Below are 21,715 nucleotides of genomic sequence, written 5' to 3'. Positions count from 1 at the left end.
ACCGCAGGTTGCAGACCCCTGGAGAAAAAGGCTATAGGCCTTCAACTTGGGTGACCCAACACTGGTGTTATAACCATAAGAACATAAGAACAAGCCAGCTGGATCAGACCAGAGTCCATCTAGTCTGGCATTCTGCTACTCGCAGTGGCCCACCAGGTGCCTTTGGGAGCTCACCTACAGGAGGTGAAAGCAATGGCCTGCTGCTGCTGCTGAGCACCTGGTCTGCTAAGGCATTTGCAATCTGAGATCAAGAAGGATCAAGACTGGTAGCCATAGATCGACTTCTCCTCCATAAATCTGTCCAAGCCATTTTTAAAGCTATCCAGGTGAGTGGCCATCACCACCTCCTGTGGCAGCATATTCCAAACACCAATCACACGTTGCATGAAAAAAATGTTTCCTTTGATTACATCTAATTCTTCCTCCCAGCATTTTCAATGAATGCCCGTTGGTTCTAGTATTGTGAGAAAGAGAGAAAAATTTCTCTCTGTCAACATTTTCTACCCCATGCATAATTTGATAGACTTCAATCATATCCCCCCTCAGACGTCTCCTCTCCAAACTAAAGAGTCCCAAATGCTGCAGCCTCTCCTCATAAGGAAGGTGCTCCAGTCCCTCAATCATCCTCGTTGCCCTTCTCTGCACTTCTCTTTTTTCTATCTCTTCGATATTCCTTTTGAGATGTATGACCAGAACTGAACATAAGTACCTCCGCGCGTCAGCACCACTGCTTTATATAAGGGCATTGATCAATCTTTGCAGTTTTATTCTCAATTCCTTTCCTAATTATCCCCAGCATAGAGTTTGCCTTTTTCACAGCTGCCATGCATTGAGTTGACATTCCCATGGAACTATCAACTAAGACGCCCAAATCCCTTTCCTGGTCTGTGACTGATGGCACTGACCCTTGTAGTATGTATGTAAAGTTTGGATTTTTTGCCCCTATGTGCATCACTTTGCATTTTGCTACATTGAACTGCATTTGTCATTTCTTAGCCCACTCACCTAATTTATCATGGTCCGCTTGGAGCTCTTTGCAAGCCTTTGCGGTTCTCATCACACTACATAATTTGGTATCATCTGCAAACTTGGCCACCACGCTACCCACCCCTACTTCCAGGTCATTTATGGAGGGACCATGGTGTTATAACACCATCCTGGTGGGGCCATATTGTCGGTATGCTATAACGGCATTGTTAATGCCGTTAATAAGTAACAGCTGCTATTATTGTCGCTATAATCAAAGCATTATAACACTGGTGTTATAGCACCATCCTGGAGGGACCATGGTGTTATAACACCATCCTGGTGGGGCCATTGCCGGTGTTATAACGGCATTGTTACGCCGTTGTAACAGCGTTATTATGCCGTTATAACGGCATTATAACACTGGTGTTATAGCACCATCCTGGAGGGACCATGGTGTTATAACACCATCCTGGTGGGGCCATTGCCGGTGTTATAACGGCATTGTTACGCCGTTGTAACAGCGGCATTAAGGGCAGTCGCTATAACGCAGCATTATATAACACTGGTGTTATAGCACCATCCTGGAGGGACCATGGTGTTATAACACCATCCTGGTGGGGCCATTGCCGGTGTTATAACGGCATTGTTACGCCGTTGTAACAGCGTTATTATGCCGTTATAACGGCATTATAACACTAGTGTTATAGCACCATCCTGGAGGGACCATGGTGTTATAACACTGGTGTTATTACACCATCCTGGAGGGGTCAGACCCAACCTTGAGCGACCCAATCCAGCTCAAACACAGAGATGAGCGCGGCACGGTTCTGAATGCTTAAATAATAACCTTCTCTCACAACCGAGTCAGACAAGTTGGGTATTTTCGTAAGGTCTTTATTTTGTTTTCGCCTCTTTGTGTGCAACGGTAACTCCCCCCGACCACTTAGTACAATCCAAAGAGACGAAGCAGCAGCAGTACGTAAGACACAGTGGAAGCGACAGTTCGTTCTTTCAAGCCAGCCCGCATTGGCGCACGAGAACGGAAGTCACCGAGGACTTGTCAGTGCAGAAGCAGAACAACGACCGCCAAAAAATGATACCCCACACCCCTGCAACTCTTAAAGTCCCCTCAGCCATTTCGATTGTGCAGACACCAAGTAGTAAGGCAGACGTTTGCACGGCTCGGATTCGTAGTTTGAGTAGTGGCTGCCCAGGCAGGCGAAGCCTGAAGCTCAGTGAACAAAATCGTGGAGAACACTGTGAGTGTTGCACACGTGATGGAGAAACGGGCCACGGAGCGATTCAAAGGGGTCGGCGTCACGCGCCTGCCCCGCGAAACACACCACGGGAGGAAGTTTAGGTCTTTGACGCCTTCCGGGCATAACCTGAAAAATAAAATGAAAAAACAACAACAACCCTGCATCTTCTATCTCTGGCTGCAACTAGCCGTGATGTGTGGCAGCGCACGAGAACGTTTCTTCGCACGGGGCCCCGCTGCGAATGTCAGCTTTCCTAACTAGCTGCCGTTTGCAGGGGTGGGAAAGACAGCGTGAGGACAGATCACAGGATCTATTTTGTAGCGCTAGACGCTGTTCAGGTCAGAAAACCATGCGGAGGGACCGTTTTTAGCCACCCTAGCTGCAAGTCCCCCTGCTTGATTTTCCCCTGGACCGACTCTGCGGTCTCATTCATTGTCCGTTTTTGGTTGTTCTGAAAAACTGTCAATCACAGAGCAGTATAAATGTAAACTGAGTAACGATATAGAAAGCCGGCACCACCTAAAGGCCTTCGGGTTCAGGAATAGCAGGTGATGAACCTGACATTACTGTAGATAGAAAAGCCCTCTCTCTCCCCAACCTCTCTTTCAATCTGTGGCAGACAGAATCGGTTTGCGAGACTCGTCAGCACTGGAGACTGTCCGATCAAGAAACAAGTCATTTGTAGTGGAGAGGGAGGAAGAGAGAGTCTATCTGGATAAGGAATCGCCACAGTGCTAAAGATACCCTGCATTTTATATACAATCTTTGAAAAGTCAGAATTTTACCCGGTTTACTGAAGCTTTTGAAAACCAACTCCTCAGGTGCTGGTAGCACACACAAGGTTGACACTGGCTTCCCCTAGATTTTAATTCAAGTATTTTTGCTTTAGGAAATATGTATACGCTTGTGCTATTTTTAAGGCCAAAGAGCGTACTGAATTCCACAGAGGCCACAGACAGTATAACCCATCCGAATTCATTTTAAAGTTGTGTGTTCTCTTCTGTCTAGAGACTCAAGGCAAGTGGGAAGTGGAAAGATTTCAGAAGGGGGAGGTGGCCGACCGTTTCCTCCAGTACCCAAAAAAAGGAATTTCATTTCTACCCTCCACAAAAAGAGGGTTGTGCGGGAGGGATGTTCGACATATAAATAAACGGATGAAAAGCTCTTGGAAAGCAGTCTGGCAAAAGCAGGCACGAGAAAATAATCACATCCAATTGGACTGAACTGATTTAACAAAGAGCCCCGTCTTAAAAAACAAAAAAAAAATGAAAGGAAGTTTGCTTCCTCCAAGAGAAAGGAAAAGCCAACGTATATACACTGCATACAGATAATGCATTTGAGTAAAAAGATCCACCAGGAGCACGTGAAAATGATGCAATACTTCGGGCGGGAGTGTTTGTCGTTATTCCATATCCTTCACTCTGCGGCAGATATCTGCGGTGAAGTCCGAACACTTGGAGTTGCCTCCCAAATCTTTGGTCAGGACCTGAAATTGAGGGGAAGGAAAACTCATTTCGGTAATTGTGCTGTTGGGTGTGTACACCAGGCGCGTTTGGCATAGAAGGGCGGCCACAAATCGGTGGTCTCTTTACACAGCTGTGCCTTGCGGTCTTTTCCAGACAGAAGAGTTTGAAGAAGAGGTTGGATTTATATCCCCCCTTTCTCTCCTGCAGGAGACTCAAAGGGGCTTACAATCTCCCTGCCCTTCCCCCCTCACAACAAACACCCTGTGACAGAGGCGTTCCTTCCATTGGGCAAGGTGGGCAGTTGCCCAGGGCGCCACCTTGTGGAGGGCGCCAAAAATGCAGGTGGGTTTTTTTTTAAATTTTCAGTGTTTTTTCTGTTTTTGGCCTGCAGGGGGTGCAGTTTTTAGGTGCCGCTAGCAGCATCAAAATTTCAGGGATTTTTCAGACTATCCTAATGATATCACCCAGGTTTGGTGAGGTTTGGTTTAGGGAGTCCAAAGTTATGGACTCCCATAGGGAGTGTCCCCATCCTCCATTGTTTCAAATGGAAGCTAATAGGAGATGGGGGCTACACCTTTGAGGGTCCATAACTTTGGACCCCCTGAACCAAACTTCACCAAACCTGGGTGGTATCATCAGTAATTCGCGAAGATACTTCCGAAATTTTTTTTGGTGTCGCTATCTTAATACTGGTACCCCTGACAGCAAGTAACACCTCTGCAAATTTTCCCCAGATTCTCCTTTTAAATCCACCCCCTTCCTGCCAATGCTTGATTTCTTCCTTTCTTTTATTCTTGCAATGCCTAATAAAGGTTGTTGTTGCTGTTGGGGGGGGGGCATCAAACTCAGGTTTTGCCCAGGGCTCCAGTTTGCCTAGGTACGCCACTGCCCTGTGAGGTAGGTGGGGCTGAGAGAGCTCCGAGAAGCTGTGACTAGCCCAAGGTCACCCAGCTGGCGTGTGTGGGAGTGCTCAGACTAATCTGAATTTCCCAGATAAGCCTCCACAGCTCAGGCGGCAGAGCTGGGAATCAAACCCGGTTCCTCCAGATTAGATACACGAGCTCTTAACCTCCTACCCACTGCTGAGGTCCCTTTCCATTAGAAGCTATTCATGGGGGCAGTTCTCAGTGGGGTTTCTGGAAAGCGATCTGTCTGACACAGCATAGCAGGAAGCAGTTCTGCTAGCACAGTGGTTCTCAACCTGGGGGTCGGGACCCCTTTGGGGGTCGAACGACCCTTTCACAGGGGTCGCCTAAGATCATCAGAAAATTGTCTTTTTATATTTTATATATACCAATTTTATGGTTGGGGGTCACCACAACCATGAGGAACTGTATTAAAGGGTCGCGGCATTAGGAAGGTTGAGAACCGCTGTGCTAGCAGAAAGCACTGTCTAGTCACAGACCGTGCAGAGTTTTCAGTGCAGGAGATTCAGGCGGGGTTTGCAGTTAGTCTGCCTCTGCGTAGCGACCCTGGCCTTCTTTGGTGGACTCCCACCCAAGCTGACCACGGGGCCGACCCTGCGTAGCTCCCAAGATCCAATGAAGTCCCACTAGCCTGAGCCACTCAAATCAGGGCTGTAGTAGGAGCAGCAGTGGCGTAGGAGGTTAAGAGCTTGTGCATCTAATCTGGAGGAACCGGGTTTGATTCCCAGCTCTGCCGTCTGAGCTGTGGAGGCTTATCTGGGGAATTCAGGTTAGCCTGTACACTCCCACACACGCCAGCTGGGTGACCTTGGGCTAGTCACAGCTCTACGGAGCTCTCTCAGCCCCACCTACTTCACAGGCAGTGGTGGGATCCAAAAATTTTAGTAACAGGTTCCCTCGCCAGCCCCCGCTCAGCAAAGGGGGCAGAGGCGTACCTAGGCAAACCTGAGCCCTGGGCAAAACCTGAGTTGGATGCCCCCCCCCCCCCATGGGCAGCCACCCCACCACGCCCCCCAAATTGTTTTCTGCACCAGGTCATTTCTAAATCATCATCACATTATAGAAAATGCCCCAACTCACAAATCTGAACACAGCAATGGTGAAACACACAGGTTCTTTGATAGAGACTGGTGAGATAAAAGGTACGAACGGCTGAGAATATCAATGAATTGCAGTACCTGAAAGGGATTAACCCAGTTCAGGGAGTTACATTATTAGTTGCAATTGATATATGGAACCTTCACGTTCAAAGGTGGAGGCGAGGGCGTGGAGACGGAAAAGCGGACCCAATTAGTAACCCCCTCTCGGCACACACAAGTAATTAGTAACCCACTCTCGGGAACTGGTGAGAACCTGCTGGATCCCACCTCTGTTCACAGGGTGTTTGTTGTGAGGGGGGAAGGGCAAGGAGATCGTAAGCCCCTTTGAGTCTCCTGCAGGAGAGAAAGGGGGGATATATAAATCCAAACTCCTCCTCCTCCTCCTCCCCCCCCCCACATATTTATTGCGGGATTATCTTATGGCAGCCGACAGCCCGTTCGGCCACAGCCGTGATAAATCAGTGATAATGCAACGCACCACCTTTTTGCATAGTTATGCCTGCTATAAGTATGCAGGGGGAAAAATACAACTTTGTGAACCGCCTGCAAGAAAGAGAACGTAAGGAAGGCCTGGGGGGGATTGAGGATGCTCTAGGAAGAACGGAATGCGGACAGCGTCTGAGAGTACCTTTCCGTCTTTGATGGTGTCGAAGCAGGCGGCCTCTATTCTCCTGGCGTATTCATGCAGGCCCATGTGACGCAGCATCATCACCCCGCTTAGGAGCAGGGCGGTCGGGTTCGCCATGTCTTTCCCTGCAATGTCTGGAGCGGTTCCATGAACCTACAGAATCAGAGAATTGGAAGAGACCGCCAGGGCTATCAAGTCCAATCCCCCTGCCATGCAGGAACACACAATCAAAGCACTCCCGACATAGGTTCATCCAGCCTGTTTAAAATCCTCCAAAGAAGGAGACTCCGCCACTCCTTGAGGCAGTGAATTTCAAAGTCGAACAGCCCTGACAGTCAGAAAGTTCTTCCTAATGTTCAGGTGGAATCTCTGCACCTTGAACCCATGACTCCGTGTCCTGGTCTCTGAGGCAGCAGAAAACAAGCTTGCTCCCTCACCAACATTACTCCGGTCCTATACCAACGACACTGGCTGCTGATCGAGTACCGGGTCATGTTTAAAGTTTTGGTATTGACCTTCAAAGCCATTCGCGGCCTTGGCCCTGCTTATCTAAGGGACCGTCTCTCCCTATATCGCCCTACTAGGCCCATCTGTTCATCGGAGGTGGACCTACTGGTGATCCCTGGCCCCAAGGCTGGCCTCTACAAGGGCCAGGGCTTTTACGGCTCTGGCCCCTACCTGGTGGAACAGGCTTCCAGGTGAGATCAGGGCCCTGCGGGACTTACAAAGTTTCCGCAGGGCCTGCAAAACGGACCTGTTCCGCCAGGCGTTTGGCCAGCTGGGATGATGTCAACTCCGCCATAAGAACATCTGGCCACCCGTGGGTTCACAAAAGGGGAATAGAAGAGCTGAAGCCATCTATAGTTTAATATTTTATGTATTTTAGATAAATTATATATATGATGTTTTAAACTTTTATTTTTGATGGAAACCACCCTGAGCCTTCGGGGAGGGCGGTATATAAACCTCATCTTCAAGGTACTGGTGCTGACCTTTAAGGCCTTACGCGGCCTGGGACCCTCGTATCTTCGGGACCGCATCACCCCATATGTCCCTGCACGGCCTCTCCGTTCAGTGGAGGCCAACTTATTAGTGGTCCCTGGCCCCTCAATGATGCGGCTGGCCTCCACGCGGGCCAGGGCCTTTACAGCTCTGGCCCCGGCCTGGTGGAACACCCTGCCTCCGGCTGTTCGGGCCCTGCGGGACCTTACCGAGTTCCGCAGGGCCTGTAAGACGGAGTTGTTCCGCCGGGCCTTTGGAGGGACCAGCCGCTGAAATGGTGCCCCCAGCTGGCCCTTTCACCTAGGCCTACCATTCAATATGACTCGCCGCCCTTCCCCCCCCCCCTTTTCTCTCGGGGAGAATTTTAAAAAGTGGGGTTGATCGGACATCTCTATTATTATTATTATTGTATTGTTATCGCTGTTTTAAAGGTTTTTAATACTTTATTTATATTTATATTTTTATGCTGTACACCGCCCAGAGCCCCTTGGGGATGGGGCGGTATAAAAGTTTAAACAATAAATAAAAATAAAATAAATATAACGAACAAATAAATAAATAAACATGACATCCCTTCAAATATTCAAACATGGCTATCGTGTGTCCCCCCCTTAACCTTCACTTCTCTAGACTAAACATCTCCAGCTCTAAGTCTCTCTTCGTAGGCCATGGATTCCAGGAGCTCTGATCACAGTGGGGTTCTGCATTAGAAATTAAAAGTGATTTTTTTAAAAAAAAACACATGAGTAAACATGTATTATCAGTTATACCAGTATAGGGAGCATGTAAGCCCAATGTTACAGCAATGACACCGGCTACCGATCCGCTTCCTAGCCCAAAGAAGGTGTTGGTCTTGACCTTTAAATTTCTACACTGAAGGATGGTAATAGGTACACCGTAAAACTCCAGTAAAACCTCGTCCCGGAGCTTCGTTTTTGCAGAAGAGGTTCTTACCGATTCAAAGAGGGCAACCCCGTTGGAACCGATGTTGCCGCTCGGCGTCACTCCGAGGCCCCCGATCAATCCCGCGCACAAATCACTGCCAGGGGTGGGAGGGGAGAAGAAGAGAGGAAAGAAGTCTGAGTATGAGTAAATCAGCCCTCTAAGTCAACAAGATGGGCTGGATTGAAAATAGGGTGAAGTTTTATCAGTGGCAAGAGAATGCAAGATTATTCAGCAAACAGGGTCTGAACACACATGCCAATGGTGGTAGAAGAAGAAGAAGAAGAAGAAGAAGAAGAAGAAGAAGAAGAAGAAGAAGAAGAAGAAGAAGAGGAGGAGGAGGAGGAGGAGGAAGAGGAGAAGAAGAAGAAGAAGGAGAAGAAGAAGAAGAAGAAGAAGAAGAAGAAGAAGAAGAAGAAGAAGAAGAAGAAGAAGAAGAAGAAGAAGAAGAAGAAGAAAAGGAGGAGGAGGAGCAGTAGTTTGGATTTATATCCCCGCTTTCTCTTCTGTAAGGAGACTCAAAGGGGCTTACAAACTCCTTTCCCTTCCCCCTCCCCCACAACAAACACCCTGTGAGGTGGGTGGGGCTGAGAGAGCTCCGAAGAACTGTGACTAGCCCAAGGTCACCCAGCTGGTGTGTGTTGGAGCGTACAAGCTAGTCTGGTTCAACAGATAAGCCTCCACAGCTCAAGTGGCATAGCGGAGAATCAAACCCGGTTCTCCAGATTAGAGCGCACCTGCTCTTAACCACTACACCGCACTGGCTCTCTGCGTTGACTGAGGAGAGGAAGATGGAATAAACAAGGAAGGCGGCAGGCTTGGATATGCTTTTTAGAATCCCGCAATTCTCTTAATCAGCTTGCATCGTCTTACCTAAGGATGTCGCCGTATAAGTTTGGCATAACAAGGACGTCAAACTGACTCGGATCTTGCACCATCTAACCGGAAAAGAAAAGAGGCAGGTTGGCACTACAAGAGCCACCCCAAGCAGCAGCTATTTGTAGACCTTATCACAACTTCATCATACTCACGTTGAGACACACTGTGTCGAGATACATTTCGTTAAACTTGATATCTTTACAGTTCTCGGCTGCTTCCCTGCATTTTTGCAAGAACAGGCCGTCAGACATTCGCCTGTGAACGGACAAACGAAAACCGCCCGATCAGTCAGGGGAGTTTGTAAGGGTATCCTGTCTCACAACAGACCTCAGGAGCTAACCCATCACAGAGAGTGGATTTTTCTCTCCCAGGAGCTATCGAACGAGAGAGCAAGCTCCGGTTAATATAAAAATTCCTTAGAATGCGAAGAGATGAATTCAAGAACATAAGAACATAAGAACAAGCCAGCTGGATCAGACCAGAGTCCATCTAGTCCAGCTCTCTGCTACTCGCAGTTGCCCACCAGTTGCCTTTGGGAGCTCACATGCAGGATGTGAAAGCAATGGCCTTCTGCGGCTGTTGCTCCCGAGCACCTGGTCTGTTAAGGCCTTTGCAATCTCAGATCAAAGAGGATCAAGATTGGTAGCCATAAATCGACTTCTCCTCCATAAATCTGTCCAAGCCCCTTTTAAAACTATCCAGGTTAGTGGCCATCACCCCCTCCTGTGGCAGCATATTCCAAACACCAATCACACGTTGCGTGAAGAAGTGTTTCCTTTGATTAGTCCTAATTCTTCCCCCCAGCATTTTCAATGAATGCCCCCTGGTTCTAGTATTGTGAGAAAGAGAGAAAAATTTCTCTCTGTCCACATTTTCTACCCCAGGCATAATTTTATAGACTTCAATCATATCCCCCCTCAGCCGTCTCCTCTCCAAACTAAAGAGTCCCAAACGCTGCAGCCTCTCCTCATGGGGAAGGTGCTCCAGTCCCTCAATCATCCTCGTTGCTCCTTTCCCTTCCTCTCCCCACAACAGACACCTTGTGAGGCAGGTGGGGCTGAGAGAGTTCTGAGAGGACTGTGACTAGCCCAAGGGCACTCAGCAGGAATATAGGAGTGTGGAAACACATCTGGTTCACCAGATAAGCCTCCGCCACTCCGGTGGAAGAGTTTGGCATAAAAGCACGTGGTCCTCCATTAACCCAAAATGTTTTCAGCAATTCAGAACTTCAGGTAATGATCACCTACATGATATTTGCCTTGTGAACAGCCGTGACTTTGCTTCTGTGGTTGTTTTTGGCGTACTCAAACGCAAAATTGGCAATGCGCCGGCTGGCTTCTTCCGTGATGAGCTTGATGCTCTGTACGACGCCATCAACTATCTGAAAGACGCACAACGGTTAAAGCGAGCGTCAAAAAGCCGCCCCGTGACAGGCAGCGGGTAGCCCTGGCAGCCCACCCAAAGAAACAAAACCCCGCAAGGGATCTGTTTCCGCTCTACGGACGTACTATGTGCTCAATGCCGCTGTATTCGCCTTCCGTGTTTTCCCGTATTGTGACTATGTCGACGTCTGTGTAAGGAGTTTTGTAGCCTTCTATCGACACGCAGGGACGGACGTTTGCGTAGAGGTCAAACGTTTTGCGGAGCAGCAGGTTCATCGACGGGTGGCCCGCGGCTATGGGAGTTTTCAAAGGGCCTACAGCAGAATATGCAAAGTGGAGAATATTCAGTTGGGGAGTGCAGAAATGGGGAAGTGGTTTGTGATGAAGGGAGGACTCTCCATTCTTATTCAATCCTCCCCCATTCAGAAGAGGAGTTTATATTTATACCCCACTTTTCTCTAAGGAAACTCAAGGGGGCTTACAAGCTCCTTTCCCTTCCTTTCCCCACCACAGACACCTTGTGAGGCAGGTGGGGCTGAGAGAGTCCTGAGAGAACTGTGACTGGCCCAAGGTCACCCAGCTGGCATGTAGGAGTGTGGAAACGCATCTGGTTCACCAGATAAGCCTCTGCCACTCAGGTGGTGGAGTGGGGAACCAAACCCGTCTCTTCCGCGATTGAGAATCCACCTGCTCTTAACCACTACACCACGCTGGATTTAACTTGGCTCTGTGTGTGTGTGCATCCAAAGTGTTGTCAAATTGCATTCACAGGCGGAGGAGGAAGAGTTTGGATTTATACCCCACCTTTCTCTCCTGTAAGGAGACTCAAGGGGGATTACAAGCTCCGTTCCCTTCCTCTCCCCACAACAGACACCTTGTGAGGCAGGTGGGGCTGAGAGAGTTCTGAGAAAACTATGACTAGCCCCAGGTCACCCAGCAGGAATATAGGAGTGCGGAAACACATCTGGTTCACCAGATAAGTTTCTGCCACTCAGGTGGAGGAGTATGAAATCAAAGCCGGTTCTCCAGATTAGAATCCACCTGCTCTTAACCACTACACCTCACTGGCTCTCGGCCGAAGTCTAAGGAATGGGGAGATCTGGGTTCAAATCTTGGTTCAGTCCTGGAGCTCACAGGGCGAATTGGGGCCTGTCCTTCCTCGGCCTAAGCTATGCCCACGTTTTATCGCGTCCGCTCTGAAATACCTTTCAGTCCTATTTTGTTCTTGTCCATGGAATCTTTCGCATCTAGCGGGATCATCCATTTCCCTCCCGGCCCTTGAATGGCTGATACGTTTCTCTCTTCAAACTGCACAGGAGCCTAAACACAACGGTTTCAAGTCAGTTTCAGAGGGAACAGACAATAAGTCCCCAAGGAGATCTGTGTCTAGAGCTTTGGAGTCCAGGGGATTCCACCCACCCTCCATTAAAAAAGGCCCTGAAACAGATGTTTTCAGGATAAATTATGGGAAGTAGGGGTGGGTAGCGTGGTGGCCAAGTTTGCAGATGATACCAAATTATGTAGGGTGGTGAGAACCGCAAAGGATTGCTAAGAGCTCCAAGCGGACCTTGATAAATTAGGTGAGTGGGCTAAGAAATGGCAAATGCAGTTCAATGTAGCAAAATGTAAAGTGATGCACATAGGGGCAAAAAATCCAAACTTCACATACACGCTACAGGGGTCAGTGCTATCAGTCACAGACCAGGAAAGGGATTTGGGCGTCTTAGTTGATAGTTCCATGGGAATGTCAACTCAATGCATGGCAGTTGTGAAAAAGGCAAACTCTATGCTGGGGATCATTAGGAAAGGAATTGAGAATAAAACTGCAAAGATTGTCATGCCCTTATATAAAGCAGTAAGCGTAATTCGACTATCCCTGTGTCCAGTTCTGGTCGCCACATCTCAAAAAGGATATTGAGGAGATAGAAAAAGTGCAGAGAAGGGCAACGAGGATGATTGAGGGACTGGAGCACCTTCCCTATGAGGAGAGGCTGCAGCATTTGGGACTGTGTAGTTTGGAGAGGAGACGTCTGAGGGGGATATGATTGAAGTCTATAAAATTATGCATGGGGTAGAAAATGTTGACAGAGGGGGCATTCATTGAAAATGCTGGGGGGAAGAATTAGGACTAATAAAAGGAAACACTTCTTCACGCAACGTGTGATTGGTGTTTGGAATATGCTGCCACAGGAGGTGGTGATGGCCACTAACCTGGGTAGCTTTAAAAGGGGCTTGGACAGATTTATGGAGGAGAAGTTGATTTATGGCTACCAATCTTGATCCTCTTTGATCTGAGATTGCAAATGCCTTAACAGTCCAGGTGCTCGGGAGCAACAGCCGCAGAAGGCCATTGCTTTAACATCCTGCAGGTGAGCTCCCAAAGGCACCTGGTGGGCCACTGCGAGTAGCAGAGAGCTAGACTAGATGGACTCTGGTCTGATGCAGCTGGCTTGTTCTTATGTTCTTATGTTCTTAACTTTTGCACACAAGCCTAGGCTAGGAGAAGCAACTGTGATCAGCCTGCACGAATACACTAAAGCTTTGATTCAAACTTCCACCACCAGCCTATTGAGGTATTGACTGGCTGGCTTAAAAGTTTAAAACACTTTCTGAATCAATCCAGGACTTCAGGCAAATAGCAACAGATTTCTCTGTAGTCTTCATCTAAATTTAACTGCTGGACATTCCAGCCAGCGATGTCTTGCTCAGCGGTCTTAGTTTACAGCCACCTGGGGAATATCACATCTTGCCACAAGTTTCTACAGTTTGGCTCAGGTCTCCGGAAAGACCGCAGGGGGAAGCCCCTCGGGATTTTATTGTCGCTGAAACTCGATTTTCAAATCATGGTATTCAGCGACCTTCTCATGTTGTTGTTGTTATTACGTTTACAGACCGTTCTCCCCACTGAAATGAGCTCAGTTTGCATCAGTCACTTCACATAATAAATGTGATACGTCCCTACTAGGCCTCTGCGCTCAGCAGAGGCCAACTTGCTGACAGTCCCTGGCCCCTCCATGATGCGGCTGGTTTCTCCCACTCGGGTTGCAGGGACCTTTACAGCTCTGGCTCCCTGCCTGGTGTGGGAACTACTCTTCCCTCCAGTTAACTGTCTGGGCCCCAAGTGGGACCTTTGGTGAGTTCCAAGTAGGGCCTGTAAGAAGACGGAGTTGTTCCTCACTGAGCTTTTGGGGTGTCCAGCCGCTGAAAGTGCCCCCCCTTCTTTTCATTCTATAGGTAGGGTCCATTCCATCTGCAGGACCCACTCTTTTTCTCTCCCTCTCGGGAGGGTCTAAGAGGGACTTTGCGGGCATTGCTATATTCTGTATTAATTTGCTGCATTTTAAATATGTTATTTAGTGATTAATTTATATTGATTTTATGTTTATTTGTATTTGAATTTTATGTTGTCCACCGCCCAGAGCCCTTCGGGGGGTTGGGCGGTATATAAGTTCGAAAAAAAATAAAAAAAAAATCGTACAACCGCTGTGCCAATATCGCGGCACCTCAACCAAATAAAATACTCAGCGAGCGGAGAAACAATTCCAAGAAAAATGGAGAGGGAAAAGGAAAGGGAGCCAGTCAAGACGGAGACCTTGCTGTCCTCCTTGTTCTTTGGAAGTTCTCCTTCCAAACAGTTTCATGGTTTAGCTGTGTTTTTCTGCAGGAGATCAGTTAGGTTCGAGTCCAACAGCACCATACAGACAAACATGATTTTAGGGGGATAAGCTTCTCAGAGTCAAAGCTCGCTTCGTCAAATACTCTGGACTCAAACCTACTGGTTCCCCATCAGGAGACGGGGTTGCGTTTTCAAGTCTACCCTTCTGAGTGAACGATGCTGGAAATAACATGATTCATAAGGGAGCAGCTTACGTTAGCGGCTTCGAAAATCTTCACGACGGCAGCAGAAATCTCTGGTCCGATGCCATCTCCTGGAATCAAAGTTACCGTCTGTGTCTAGGTTTAAAAAAACAAACAAATCATACGTTATGATTGAAGCTGTATTCAACAGAACCTTGCTCGCTATTCTTAACTTGCATTTGTGCCAAGTTATTTTAAGCATAAGCATAAGCATTTTATTGTCATTGTGCACGCACAACGAAATTTACAACAGCATTCCTCGATGCACACAATTTCAGACTCATACCCCACCCTCACTTTCCCCTTCCTCCACCCATCCCTACACAGCCCCAAACACATCAACACGAAGCCGCAGAGTTTAGCATAGCCACAGTTCTAGAGTAGAAGCAGTCTCTAAGCCTCTTTGTCCTAGTTTTGATAGACCTGTATTATTTTATTATTATTGCCCCCCAAACTGAATACACAGTTATACTGAATGGGGGCATGAAAGAATGGCTAACCTCCAAAGATACACAGCTGCCATTCCCCAAGATCAGTCATGCTTATTTCTGCTCTTTCTAGCATTGTGACTTTATATGTTTTACTTGAGGTATATTATAACTTTAACTGTCTTTTAATTGGGTTGGTTTCGAAGCATGCGTTAAAAGAAAGAGTATTTTCAAATTAGGGGTTAACTGACCCAAGAATGCGTAGAATGGCTCTTGAGGAGTGTCTTGAAAAGAAAAAAAAATGCTAATATACTCACAGTACTACCAAAACTTCTGGTCACCTGTTTTTGTGATCTAAAACCTCCTAGTAAACGAAAGACCTGTGAAAATGTAACAGGAGAGAAAGACCAGATTTTTAGACAGAGCCAACACAAGAATCTACCACAATCACACTCTACTAACAGCGCCTTGAAACGCATCAATGCAACAGCTTCGACTTTGTTCAAATAGTTTTTGGGGTTTTTTTTTTTAAAGCATATGGTCACAAAACATATGCCACGCTGCAGTTGACAGAAACAAGGAGGAGGCATCTGTTCATTCGATGTACATTCCTAAGGTGTTGTGTGGTTTCCGGGTTGTACGGCCGTGTTCTAGCAGCATTTTCTCCAGACGTTTCGCCTTAATCTGTGGCTGGTATCCTCTGAAGATGCCAGCCACAGAGGCAGGCGAAACGTCAGGAGAAAATGCTGCTAGAACCCGGCCATACAGCCCAGAAACCACACAACACCCCAGTGATTCCGGCCGTGAAAGCCTTCGGCAATACGATGTACATTCCATTTACTTTTTCCAAAAGGGGAGAATTGGAAGCTGCTTTTTGAAAATTCCGAGTTCAAAACTGCAGATGTCAACGTGGAGGGGAGGATTTCTATTTCTTTTTTGAATCAAGCAAGCCTTTATTGGCATAGACAACAGTACAACAATAATAAAAACGGATTAAAAAGCATATACAAATACAGGAAATAAATGTTAGGTCGAAGGAAATCTACTGGTGTTTGGTAGTTTCCAGGAGAAAGTCTGCCACTATCATACAGAGAGAAGGATCAGGGTTGTCCAACAAGTAGTGTAATCTAGTTAAATCGGGGAGATCGGGTAAATGTAAAGGAGTAAGATTCACATACTTGGATCTGATTTCCTTGGATCTGAGACAGTGAAGTAATTGGTGGGCCAGAGTTTCAACTGAACCATTGTTACATGGGCACAATCGTTTAGCCTTTTCTTGCTTATTAAATCTGCCATGCAACAAGGCAGAAGGCATAACATTAAACCTGGCGAGCATTATGGCTCTCCTTTGAATGGGGTTTATTAAGCAATACAGGTAGTGTGCCAAGAGGCCCCGTTCAAATGGGAGAGAAAAATACACGGGGGAACATGTTTTCTTGGCTGCGGTGATTAGGGGATTTCTATTTCTAAAATACTTGGGAGCATCTCGATATTATAGCGATTATACTGGCTACCGATCCACTCCTGAGCCCAGCTGAAGGGGCTGGTTTTGAACTTTAAAGTCCTACTTGGCTTGGGACCAGGGTATCTGAAGGACCTCACATATGTTCCTGCACAGAAATTAAAATCACAAGTTGAGGCCGTTCTGTCTCGTTAATCAAAGAAGCGCATCTAGTGGTTACTCTCTCAGCCCCACCTACCTCACAAGGGGTCTGTTGTGGGGAGAGGAAGGGAAAGGAACTTGTAAGCCACCTTGGGTCTCCTTACAGGAAAGAAAGGTGGGCGTACAAATCCAAACTCTTCTCTCCTTCTTGAACTCCCTAAGGAAGAAACACCTTAAACCAGCGGTTCTCAACCTGGGGGTCGCGACCCCTTTGGGGGTCGAACGACCCTTTCACAGGGGTCGCCTAAGACTCTCTGCATCAGTGTTCTCCATCTGTAAAATGGATAAATGTTAAGGTTGGGGGTCACCACAACATGAGGAGCTGTATTAAAGGGTCGCGGCATTAGGAAGGTTGAGAACCACTGCCTTAAATGATAAAATAAATAATGATAAAATAAATAACAAAATGGATGCCAAAGCCTTCCATATTGTACGCTTCTGAAAGGTTTTCTGTTAAGCTGCTCCTCTGATTTGCTGCGAAGTTTTATCTTGGAACTTGCTTGCCAAATAAAGACGTTTTTACAAGCATAAGGGGGAAAAGAACAGCTCTGAAATGAAGATAGCTTCTAAAATGTTGGTTACCCTGAGTCACTGCCTTGACAAGATCATTACCAATAAGCAACACCCACACATCTCAGCTGCTTACCGGTTCTTTCCGACGCGCTTGGAAAATATCCTGGCAACCGATAAAAAGGCTATCGTTTCATGATCTAGCCAGTTTTCAGGTTTGGGTTTTTCCTTACATCTCACATGCTCCTATATAAGCAGCCGGGGTTGAAGGTCAACACATTTGCTGTGTAGATAACCACGTGGAAACGTACAATTGACAGAAATATTGGAGACTTGGTGGAAGATACACGCTGAAAGGTGTTTTAACTGCACACTGCCTTTGTTTACTACCTGGGATTCCCCTCAGTTCATTTCTCAGGTTCAGCTAATTTGTAACTACTGCCTCCTGCTAAAAAGGTAGTGTCCCAGGATAGTAGCTAAAGGCTGATTACTAATTACTCTATGATTAGCCTTTGGGTAGCCTGATAACCGCACAAGCATTAAAAAAGGAGAGAGATTCTTCAATGTGTTCTGTCAATTTCCAATCCCCCTTTTCCAGGGCAGAAACTGACTAGATCAGACTGCAAGTCACTCCCTGTCTAATCAATTTCACTCTTACAAATATAAACAAAGCTTAAAAAAGAGAACAGAGATTCTCTATTATTTGTCAATTTCCAATCACAACATTCCCCCTTTTCAAGGGCGTCAACAGAAACTGACCAGATCAGGCTACGAGTCACTCCCTGTCTAATCAATTTCATCCTAAAATATATATAAATAAGGCAAGTTTCCTCGGTTTTCAAAGGACTAGGGAATTATGCAGTTCCAGACAGATTCTGGGCACCGGAGGATGGGGAAGAGAAATTCCAAAGGGATACACAACACCCACAACAAAATGCACACAGGTCTGTTGGCGGTATTGTTAAGTAAGCTTTTGAAGCCTGCTTTGGAGTGGGATATTCGCCTGCAGAACCAGTCTGAACAAAATATAATAATGGCAACTATCTACAATTCCACCTCCGTGGCTCAGGGCGAAAAAAAATCATAGTCAGTTCACTTCCTAAAGTAAGACAGATAATAAATCGCTGCGTCATGGAAGTTGGACCAAAAGCAAATCCAGACAACAGAGACCCCAGAGGTCTTTGCTGAGCTGCGTTACCAAAGCTTTAAAAGGCTACAGTCATTAAGAAAGGAGGCCACAGGGCCATCTTGTGTCTAATCTTGGAAAGTCAAGTCGGAGCATGCTTCTGTGACCGGAGGTAACCCGAGCGCTCAGCTGTTCTCCCTACTGGGTACTGAAAACACAGCCCTGGAACTAAAGAAGGGGCATTGCAAACGAGAAGGTGTGATGTCACAGGTGGCCCTGTTCTTGCACAAAACGTTTCCATCAAGTCAGCTTAGAAATCCTTTCCCAAGCATTCAGTCCCCAAGTCTGATTTGCCTCCTGTTGTTCTACATAGCCAACAGGGTTCCCTTGCAGAAGGGGATAAATCAGTCGGATTTCCTGACTTTCTCAACTGAGTGCAGGATTCCCTGAAAAGGGAATGGTTTCTTTCTTTCTTTCTTTCTTTCTTTCTTTCTTTCTTTCTTTCTTTCTTTCTTTCTTTCTTTCTTTCTTCTTTCTTTTGCAAGCTGGAATGTGTCCAGAGGCGGGCAACCAAAATGGTCAAAGGTCTGGAGTCCATGCCCTATGAGGAGAGACTTGGGGAGCCAAAGATGTTTAGTTTGGTGAAGAGAAGGTAAAGAGGTGACATGATAGTCATGTTTAGATACTTGAAGGGGTATCATGTTAGTGAGGGAGAAAGCTTGTTTTCTGCTGCTCCAGAGACGAGGACCAGGAGTCATGGGTTCAAGGGGAAGGAAAAGAGATTCCACCTAAACATTAGGAAAAAGGTCCTGACAGTCAGGGCTGTTGGACAGTGGAATGCACTACCTGGAAGTCTATTGGAGTCTCCTTTGGAGGTTTTAAAAGAGGCTGGATGGCCATCTGTTAGGAGTGCTTTGATTGTGTGTTCCTGCATGGCAGGGGGTTGGACCTGAAGGCCCTTCAGAATGTTCCCAAGGCTTTGGTTTCTTGCTCCTATCCTAGGATATCAACAAGCACATACATGTCGCCCGCCCAGCCTTGTTTCCTGCAAGGCTTCTAACAAGTTACAACAGGCAAATATTTAGGGTTCATTTCCTCTCTGCTCAGCAGGGAATCCCCAGTGGAAAGCCGCCCGGCGTGAATGGATACAGGGGTGGTGTGAATTCCACCGCGGTTTCCAGTAATGTGTGTTGATCGCACCAGCAAAAAGCGGCCCTGGTGAAGAGGGTGAACGCATTACTAAGAATGTCTGCTATCTGCTGAGTGCACGGCAAGGAACAGAGAGAATGTACATCTGTACAAGATAAGCTGGCTTGGCTGCTAATCGTGCAGGAGTAAATAAAACAGACTTACGTTTGTAGGCTAGAGACGTGAAGCTTTCTTAAAAGAGAGCTGCTGGAAAGGGAAATTGAAACTTTACCATCGATGTATTATTATATGGGGGTGGCCATAGCTCGAGGGGAGGTGTAAAAGTTTAGCAAATAAATAACATAACAACAACGGGAAGCAAATGAGAAGGTGAACTGATGCGTGCGACCACGTCCTGGCTCTCTTCTTGCAGATGGCACCGACGTCTTTCAAAGTCTGGGCACTTTGGAGCATAGGTGTCAAACTCAGGCCCTCCAGATGTTATGGACTACACTTCCCATCATCCCCTGCCAGCATGATCCTGGCAGGGGACGATGGGAACTGTAGTCCATAACATCTGGAGGGCCACGAGTTTGACACCTGTGCTTTGGAGGCACTGAAATGATCACGAGGAATGTTGGAGCTGGATCCCGTTTCTTCAGATAGCTTCAGAGAGTCGCCACGCTGGCCTGCAGGTAGAAGAGCTGGATTCGAACTCAGCAGCAGCCTGGCCTACCTCGCAGGGATGTTGAGAACAGAACACAGAGAAGTGCGGCAGCCACACCTGGATCAAACACCTAGAACCCAGATATATCTCAACCTGGCCTACCTCGGAGGGTTGCTGGGAAGGTAAAACAGAAGGTGGGAAAAGCGTGGTCAAAAACATGGAAGTCTACCTGGCCTACCTCGGAGGGTTGCTGGGAAGGTAAAACAGAGGGTGGGGAAAGCGTGGTCAAAAACATGGAAGTCTACCTGGCCTACCTCGGAGGGTTGTTGTGAAGGAAAGGAGGGGTATAAAGTGGGGTAGGGAGAGGGGTTGGTTGGTTCCCCCCCCCTTCAAGGGCAAATGGAACGGTCGGGGTGGGGGGGGCAAGGTCACACGCGAGGTGAGGGGGCAGCCGCGGAGATCTCGCGAGACTTCCGGCGAGACCACGCGGGGCTCTCCAAAGGCGCCCCTGACGAAGCCAAGGTCGCCGCCCTCCCTCACGCCGCCGCCCTCGGCCTCGACCCTCACCTGAGGCGCCCAGCGCGGAGCGGCCATGGCGGCGGTGGCGGCGTCTCTCCCCAGCCGCGGACGAGGCGAGGCGAAAGGCAAGGCCGCGCGGCCTCCTCGTTCCCTTCTGGCCGGCGCGGCTCCTGATTGGTGGGAGCCGAAGGCAGGCCCCGCCCCTCTCTACGGCAGGCCACGCCCCTCCACGCCCCTCCGCCGCAGCCCAGTAGGGAGGCTGCGCGTGCGAGAACATGAAGTGGGGGGAGTGCGCAGGCGCGGGAGGCGCTGCTTTTTGAATTGCCGCCCACGCTTTGGTAGGCGGAGACCACCCTCCCCCCCTTTTTCCCCCTTATTTGCATGTATGAATAATTACGTAAGCAAATGGACTTGGGTTTTCATTCGTCTCCAATGCATGCGTGTGGTCAAAAACGTGCAGCCTACCTGGCCTACCTCACAGGGGCGTTGTGAAGAAAAGGAGGGGAGGGGAAGCAGAACGGGATAAAGCGTGGCTCAGTTTTTATTCATAGTAGAAGAAGAACCTGCCTTTTGCATTAGGCTCTGGAATGCTGCCGCCAGTCAGAGTAGGCAATACTGACTTGATGGATTTGATGGTCTTCTGCTTTGCAATACAGAAGGTCCCAGGTTCGGTCCTCGGTGTCTCCAGTTAAAAAGATTAGGCAAAAGGTGATGTGAAAAACCTCTGCCTGAGACCATTGGAGAGTTGCTGCCAATCAGAGTAGGCAATACTGACCTTGGCTGCACCTGCATTAGCTAAACTGTGTATATAAATTTATTCAGACTAGAGTGGCCATGGAAAGTGAGTAAAGCTATTATTATTATAGGCAGCTGCAGAGGGAAAATGTCTGCCCCGGTGAGGACTTGGGGGGGGGGGGGAGGAGGAGAAGAAGAAGAGTTTGGATTTATATCCCCCCTTTCTCTCCTGCAGGAGACTCAAAGGGGCTGACAATCTCCTTGCCCTTCCCCCCTCACAACAAACACCCTGTGAGGTGGGTGGGGCTGAGAGCTCCGAGAAGCTGTGACTAGCCCAAGGTCACCCAGCTGGTGTGTGTGGGAGTGTACAGGCTAATCTGAATCCCCCAGATAAGCCTCCACAGCTCAGGAGGCAGAGCTGGGAATCAAACCCGGTTCCTCCAGATTAGATACACGAGCTCTTAACCTCCTACGCCACAGCTGTGGACAGCCACTGTAGGCAGTCGGTCGCCAGAGATCTCTCTGCAC

The 21,715-nt window shown here is 47.9% G+C and overlaps 1 protein-coding gene across 3 annotated transcripts; it reads right to left on the bottom strand.

Annotated features, from left to right (window-relative positions):
- Positions 1 to 1,847: 1,847 nt before the first annotated feature.
- Positions 1,848 to 20,643, bottom strand: IDH3A (isocitrate dehydrogenase (NAD(+)) 3 catalytic subunit alpha). 3 transcript variants are annotated; one of them, XM_048481924.1, is made up of 12 exons: positions 20,501 to 20,643; positions 15,157 to 15,219; positions 14,424 to 14,507; positions 11,759 to 11,873; positions 10,680 to 10,867; positions 10,419 to 10,552; positions 9,324 to 9,426; positions 9,166 to 9,230; positions 8,305 to 8,389; positions 6,349 to 6,501; positions 3,610 to 3,714; positions 1,848 to 2,354 (listed from the first exon to the last, which is right to left on the bottom strand). In XM_048481924.1, the coding sequence occupies exons 1-11, from the start codon at positions 20,525 to 20,527 to the stop codon at positions 3,631 to 3,633; spliced, it is 1,101 nt and encodes a 366-aa protein (XP_048337881.1). In that variant the 5' UTR covers positions 20,528 to 20,643; the 3' UTR covers positions 1,848 to 2,354; positions 3,610 to 3,630. The 3 variants fall into 3 exon arrangements, with proteins under 3 accessions (XP_048337881.1, XP_048337880.1, XP_048337883.1); XM_048481923.1 differs by having other exon boundaries at positions 1,848 to 3,714; XM_048481926.1 differs by having other exon boundaries at positions 1,848 to 3,714; positions 15,181 to 15,219.
- Between the last annotated feature and the right edge of the window lie 1,072 nt (positions 20,644 to 21,715).

This window comes from Sphaerodactylus townsendi, linkage group LG17, assembly GCF_021028975.2.
Source record: "Sphaerodactylus townsendi isolate TG3544 linkage group LG17, MPM_Stown_v2.3, whole genome shotgun sequence".
Taxonomy (NCBI): domain Eukaryota; kingdom Metazoa; phylum Chordata; class Lepidosauria; order Squamata; family Sphaerodactylidae; genus Sphaerodactylus; species Sphaerodactylus townsendi.
The sequence above is the reverse complement of the archived record's forward strand: the minus strand, read 5'-3'. Positions and strand labels throughout refer to the sequence as shown.